We start from the raw sequence: 7,500 nt of genomic DNA, 5'->3' as shown, positions 1-7,500 counted from the left end.
AGGTGGCTCAAACCAGTTTCAACGAGGGAATTTCTTATTGGAACGATTAACTTTACAGCACTGTTTCATGTAGAGGCAACGTCAAATGTCATCGTGCAACATGAAACAGCAATCAAGATGCACTTATTTATGTGACTAATAGGTTACCATGCAACAGAGCCATCTAGAAACACCCTGTATTTTGCCTTTAAACGTGAAAGTGATAAGCCGGCTAAGATAAAACTCTCTGCAAAGTTAAAAGTAATTCTACGAAGCGCATTCAGAGCCACCTTAAAATTTACCAACTGTGAGGGTGGCCATGAATCCACTCCTTAGAATTCTTTTAAACTCAGCACATAGTTTTATCTTAGGCTGCTTATCACTTTCCTGCGATAAAAATTGGGGTTAACAACGTTTGCTTTTAAGATAGGAGAGTGTAAAGACAAAATACAGGGTGTTTTCGGATGGCTCTTTTGTTGCCATGGTAACCGCGCGCCCTGGATGGCGCAATTTATGGCGCATTTTTTCCCTGATTGCGTGATACGCGTGCGTTTCTTTTGCTTCGCCATCTCGAATTTTTTCATGTATATTATTAATAACCTAAGTAATCACATGATTTTTCTCGTGCAATTTGGAATAAATAAGCAATTGTAAAGCCCTGGCCAAACGAAAGCGAGAGTTGAGGAGAGTTGAAATTCTCGCTCTCGTTTGGCCTGGAACTCTCATCCACTCTCGGTTTCTCTCATTGGCTATCAAGAGCTCTCATCGAATTTGAACCTGCTCAAATTTTTCATGAGAGTTGGCGAGACTTTTGTCTCGTTTGGCCGCGCACGAGAGTTTGAGCGAGAGTTTTGCGGTCAGCAGTCAATGTTTTTTTTCCAGCGGGCTCAGATAACAAAGGAAAACACAACATGGCGTCGGATTCGGCGACCAAGAACAATCGAAACGACAACGTCAAGGCTTTTCAAAAAAGTGGAAACACGAGGAAATTTTTGCACTAATTGACTTATACGAGGCAAGAGCTTGACTTTGGATGTTTTCCCCAAAGACTATCACAGTAGGGAAGTGACAGCCAAAAAACATAAGCATTAGAAATAAACATGCAGAAGCCTGAGAAGCTTGTTTGTGCACAAAATTCATTTTACCTGTCTGGCTAGCTGAATATACCGGCTGGCTAGTCGTGACATTTATGTGAGAACGTCGGAAAGGGCTTTCCCAGGGTGGCTCCCAGGTCTCTCTCTTTTTTGTGCGTGCAACTCTGGCTATCGTTTGGCCAACTCTCGGTCACTTTCATAGACTCTCAAGAGTTTCAAGTCTTGTCAACTCTCATCAACTCTCGCTCTCGTTTGGCCAGGGCTTAATTTTTTTCAAAGACTACAAATTGTCAAATTTTAGTCGTCTTCGAAAAAATTTGCTCGTGCTTATTCACTCCAAATTGCACGTGATTACCTATACTAACCAAAGTTTCAATACTCACTGGTTTGCAAATCTCAACCAGAACACTTTATCCGCGTGAAGTACCAATGGCTTGGCTGACGAGATGAGCACCAGATAACGAACATCAAACTTCACAAGACCGATGCCCTCGCGATCAAATAAAACAGGTTTCTCTATATATTTACAGACAACCTAGGCGATTCAGATAAACCATGATTAACTTTCTTGTGACTGTTTCATTCTGGAGGGTTTGCCAAGCAGACAGCACACTAAAATCTAGACTTCCAGACCTCAAAATGAGTGCAGGCAACATCTGCGTATTCCAGCTTTTGCAGTTGGTCAAAGAAATAACATAAGTTTGGGTTTACGAGAGACATTTGAAAACTGCTCCACCCATCAAAAGGTTTTATTGCAGAATGAACTCAGAAACCGCAATGGTATTCCTGGCTTTGCAACAATACATTGATTCCAACACTTCTTCCCACAATGAGACACCGCAATATAATAACTTTTGCCTCGTCACTACTAAATCCCTTACTGGTAAGTGACTGAATTTTCAGGAGACAATTTATCAGCCATTGTCGTTCTTGCTGAAGCTTACCATGGACTTAGTTACAGTATTGTGTTGAATGCCATCACTGTGCCATTGCGTATTCATGCCGGTCTTCCAAACACTCCATAGCTCTTAGCTTCTTGCTAGTCTATCATATTACCATTTTTTCACACTATTATGTAATTCCACAACCTACCTTTGGACCAGTCTCTCTCAGTCGTAATATGTAGTTTAGATTTGCTGTCACATGACTGTCAATAGCTCGAGCCAAATTCCACGGTTTGCAGATCCAGTGATTATCAAGGCCTCTATGAACAAAGTAGAACTTTGAATAATAATATTTATTGTACAAGCAGTAATGACTTAAAGATCTAATCTTATCAAGGATTCTGTGCAATAATATTTTAAGTATATTGACTTCTTGGACTGTCTAATTTGTCTTAAGCTCTGATCAATAGAGTGTAATACCAGGGGAAGAAAGTGACACTTTAAAATTGTTGAAGGGACAGATCACCCCAAACTCTCGAACTGATAAATCATTACTGATCTCCATCCACCTCATTTTGCTATTTATCCGGCAGCACCCTGTAAATGGCCTGACTCCCAGCTGTATTCTTGTTTTTGTGGTGTCATTCACCCAGAAGTCCTTCAAGATAATCCAGCTAGGTTGAATCCCAGCTGGTAGAGTTAGACCAAAACACCGGAAATTCCATCCTTTACTCTTCACGAACTGTGTGTGGGTTCTTTAACAGCCCACAATGCTAAGTAACAATGAGTGTTTCAGACAGGGCCTACGGTTTATAGTCCCTCTCTGAGAAGACTTGAAAGTCAAACCATTTACATGTGTCATTACAAGGACAGCTCTTTTTCTCCAGTTACACCTGTAGACCCTGAGGCTCCATCCACACGTATCTGAATATTTTTTAGTCTGAAAATTTTTCTTTGCGGATTAACTTCCGTCCACAGGTATCCGGCAAGCAAATCCACAACTAGAGTATTAGAGTTTTATAGTAGCTTATATCTCCAAGCATTGAACAGAACAAGTTTTTTTAAGAATCCCAACTGGCTGGAGGTAAATCAGCTGGCTATTTACAAGTGCAGCCAGGAAATTGAACCAGGGACTACCTGGAACAAATTCAATGAGTAGTCAGAACGTGTATTAAACCCGGGATCTCCGGGTCTCAAGGCAAGCGCCCTAAACACTGGGCTGCACTCCACACCAGCCGGCTGTTACGTAATTTTTGTAAAAAATGTTGTCTTCAAACAAAAAACATGGCACCTTATCAAGTGTTTGGATGGATTCTACTTCCCACTATAATTAGATTTGTAAGCAACAATGCTACTTCAGTCATTCAGGAAACCCATAATTTTGCATCACTCACTCCAGAATGCAATAAGCTACTATGTTTAGCTTTCCAAATCATTTTAAGGGGTTATGTCACGCAAAATGATGTAATTTCACGACACCTAAAATGTCCAAACAAAGTAGAATGAAACATTGCAATAACCACTTAAAACTGTTGAACAACATAATTATATAAAAGAAATACAGCAAAAGGAAAGAGAAGCAGGGATTGGCACAAACGGACAAAATTGAAACGGATTGCATGTGGGTAATCTTGAAAAAAGTCAGCCCGACGTTTTTCAGGTTCATGGCACATCGCCTGGATAAAGCACAGAATCGTTTTGTTTGTGAATTGTAACAATTTTATCAGCAAAGGAATTCCACATTACCATTTTCGAGTCTAAAACTCATGATTAACCACAGATTTCCTCTAAACACCCTAAAATAACGTGACATAGCCCCTTTAACAGTGGTTTCAATTAGCAACGACAGCCGACAAAAAGTGTCGGCTACTTCACTATGAGAATTCAGCAAATATTTTTCCTAAATTGAAGTAATATTATATTTAAGACAGATTCTTTCAAATTTAAGATTAACATTCAATTGGAAGATGACAACCATCCTTACTTGTTCTTTCTCTTAAGGTAATGATCAAGAAACAACGGCAGCTCTAGATTCAGGTTAAATGTCACAGGAAGCCATTCAGGTCCCCTCCTGAGCAAATCCTCTTCTTTGCTGTTCTCAGCTGAACCTCCATTCTGACACACTGCTGCTAAGTGGTCCTTGCATGTCAAACAGCTCTCGTTTGGAAACTGATTGATGAATTTGCCACTTTCTTCCAAAGATCTAAAAAATATTTGATACAGTTCGATACAACATCCCTGATGTTTATTTTTCGTGTACGTGCTTTTGCTCACCTAAAAGATTATTTTAATTTTATTTCTTAACTGTACATAAGGAGATGTAGCAGTTTGAATATGCCACATCCTTTTCGCTTTCCTAAAAGCATCGACAAATTTAGAAACACAAGCCTAATTATTACTGTTGATGAAGAGACAGCAGCTTGAATAAGCCATATTCTTCTGTCAAAATTCTATTGTCTCATTATCTACTCATAATTAAACAAAATTTACTGGTGAGATTGTGTAAAAATGCCAAAAAATGAGCCAAAAGAATGCAATTAAATGGATGCAGAGTTTGATAAGTGTTACGCGAACTGATAATGATGGGAGGACTTTTCAAAGGAACGCTGTATCAAGCTCAGCATGAAAGGGTCCCAACAAACCTAAAATCTTTAAAATGATCTCTCAACCAAAGAATGTCAGCATCTTTTTCATTGTCCACCAATGCAAATCTTGGGTGAGTTAAGAAATCCCTTACTTGTTCAACATCAGTGAAAACATGGTAAATTTTCTCACTGTCATTTGTGAGTGATGTGATTGCTTGGTCTGAAGTGTCAGCAATAGGGTATCTCTCACCCTGCCATTCCTAAAGCAAGGAAAAAAATATGACTTACTAGTGCCCAGCACGACTTCAAAAGAAACAAGTATTACAGTACATATGGCAAATACTGTATACACATGTGTGGGAGGCGCAGTGGCCTCATGGTTAGTTTGCTCGACTCCAGATCAAGTGGTCCAGGTTCGGGCCCTGGCCGGGGACATTGTGTTGTGTTCTTGGGCAAGACACTTTACTCTCACGGTGCCTATCTCCACCCAGGTGCATAAATGGGTACTGAAAAACTTAATGCTGGGGCCGGGTAACTCTGCGCTGGACTAGCATCCCAACCAGGGGAGAGTAGAAATACTCTTAGTCGCTTCATGCTACAGAAACGGGGATAAGCTTCGGCCCTAATGAGCCACTTCGCTCGTAAGCAGACTTTACCTGTGTACACATGCACATAATACGGTAGTTAAATTGCCATATGAAACAGAAAAATCAGTTCTCATTTTTCTTCAAATTTTGAAAGCACTTGCATGGAATGTTCAACAGGTGAATTTTCTTGTAGTAATTTCAAGAGGAAGACTGTCATTTTAACTCCACTCATTTCATTTAATGATCGGTCGTTACTTGTTCTGTTTCCGACAGATAAGCTTTGAGCAATCTGGATCAAGGAGAAAGTAACATACATCATTTAATCACTAGCTTAAAAATGAAGTGTGTGAATGTGGCTTAATTAGTATGCAGCACATGAGTTTTTAGCATTCGTCTTCTGCATACTAATTAAGCCACCTTCACACACTGCATTTTTAATTAAGCTAGTGACAAAATGACGTCACTTTCTACTGGATCCAGCGCACTGAGGGCTTATCTGTCAGAACCACACCATGTAATGGCAGACCGTTAATGAAAAAAATTGCTGTAAAAATAATAATAGTTTTTCTCTTTAATGAACTGATTGCTTTTAATCTCACATTTCGAGTATTCGGCACAAGAACTTTTGAAATTTGAAGGAAAAAAAGGAGTGGTTTTCGATCAGACAAACTCTTTTAATTGCTTATCTAATTGCAGTGGTTTGACCAAAAAATGAAGCCATTGCATTCTGCCTTAAAACCAACAGAGTCTACAGGACTCTCAAGGTATTTTTTGTGTACAATGAAAATTATTTTCTAAGGAAGTCCATGATAAATGCTTAAATTTACAGACATACATGTACTTTGCAGGGGTTGCTTTAAGATTTTTCCCAAAAAGTTCACAAGGATTGGGAGCTGGGCACTTTTAATTTGATTTGTTTATATTATAAAGCAAGCAAAAAAGAAAAAAAACTGCCGGGAAAAGTCGTTGCAAAATACAATAATTACCCTGCCTGGCAGAGGTATATATCTTTGATTTCTCTCAATAACGAGAAGAAAAGGAAACTTCTGCATGAATCACCTCATTGTTCTGTCATGCATTCGTGTTCGTGTGATGTCAATGCAGCCTTGCTTCCACTCTTCCACCAATGGGTAGGCATTAAAAATTCAAACTGGTTATAGCAGGTCTTAAAACCGGATGAGAGTTAAATAATTAGTCCAAAGTTCTGGAAGATATCTCGCTAGAGTCAGAGAGGGAAATCAAGAAAATATCAATAATTAATGTCTCAGTGGTGCTCTACCCTTCCTTGATGAACCCTCTGACATTAAATCAATGATCCATACCAAAAAAAAAACCACATGCAAACGCACCTGCATGTGAATTTGCCAGAGCTGATTTCTTGTAGAATCCAGAGTTACCTCATCTGACAATTGCTTAATCCATTCTCTATCAGTCAATTTGTCAGGAAACCAAGGTAGCAAACAGCAGTCTCTTGTCAAAGGATCTTCAACTCCACGTAAATAGTCTCTGGTAACTTCCTCTTAATCCAGAGGAGAAAGAGAAAATTATAATAAAGCACCAACCATCATACAACAAATTTTATTTGCCTCCGTCATCAGCGAGTTAAAACCTATCCATTGTAAATGCAAGCGAGCTGGGTTGGTACAGCCATGAGCAGAGAGAAAATTTCCTATTATAATGAAGCCCACACCAGGTTCCATTTCTGTCAATCCTGGATCTGGCGACATACATGGAATACATTATTTTGTGGCTTCTCTCCTCTGCTTCAAGCTTTATGAACTTTATTTAAGACTGTCAAGTGTATTTAGTGCTGTGCCACCACCTGGCAATAGGGACGATGTACAGAAATTAAATCAAATAAATTCATATCAAATGATTGGTTGGTTTTCCCAGGAGAGGGGAAAATGAAAGTACCCAGAGAGATACCTCTCGGAGCAGCGTAGAGAACCAAGTCAACCTCCAGAAATCAAACCTGGGCCACATTGGTGGGAGGCAGACCTGTACCCTTACCACTGTGCCATCCCTGTTCTTGAGAGGTTTTTCGCCTTGTATTGAAGTTCTTCCCCAAGTAAATTAAACCCAACAATATTTTTGATTTAAATTGACTTCAGGAAGACAATAATTTCTTTTTACAAACCTCCATATTCCATGTCTCTTAAGGGCCACATTATTGAAAAGGAAACACCAAGTGGAACGTAGAATAACAAGGCCACAGCAAAAGATGGATCATCTGAATGCCTTATGCAAGATCCAAACTCATCCATGATGTACCACAGAGGTGAATGCTCAACATCACTATTGGTACTGTTACCACCACTTGCATTGTCCTTCAAAGGATGTACACAAAACTCACTATACTGACCTAACTGGT

The 7,500-nt window shown here is 39.5% G+C and overlaps 1 protein-coding gene across 1 annotated transcript in view; it reads right to left on the bottom strand.

The window, feature by feature from the left end:
- The window catches only part of LOC138042978 (tubulin--tyrosine ligase-like protein 12), a 26,785-nt gene that overhangs the window by 9,285 nt on the left and 10,000 nt on the right, over positions 1-7,500 (bottom strand). Inside the window, exons 6-11 of the mRNA XM_068889073.1 lie at positions 7,267-7,456; positions 6,479-6,648; positions 4,600-4,802; positions 3,942-4,160; positions 2,166-2,277; positions 1,457-1,608 (exon numbers count right to left, since the gene is read on the bottom strand). Of these exons, the coding sequence (XP_068745174.1) occupies positions 1,457-1,608; positions 2,166-2,277; positions 3,942-4,160; positions 4,600-4,802; positions 6,479-6,648; positions 7,267-7,456 (1,046 nt within the window). The remainder of the gene's footprint in view (positions 1-1,456; positions 1,609-2,165; positions 2,278-3,941; positions 4,161-4,599; positions 4,803-6,478; positions 6,649-7,266; positions 7,457-7,500) is intronic.

This window comes from Montipora capricornis, chromosome 3 (assembly GCF_036669925.1).
Source record: "Montipora capricornis isolate CH-2021 chromosome 3, ASM3666992v2, whole genome shotgun sequence".
Classification (NCBI taxonomy): Eukaryota; Metazoa; Cnidaria; class Anthozoa; order Scleractinia; family Acroporidae; genus Montipora; species Montipora capricornis.
The sequence above is the reverse complement of the archived record's forward strand: the minus strand, read 5'-3'. Positions and strand labels throughout refer to the sequence as shown.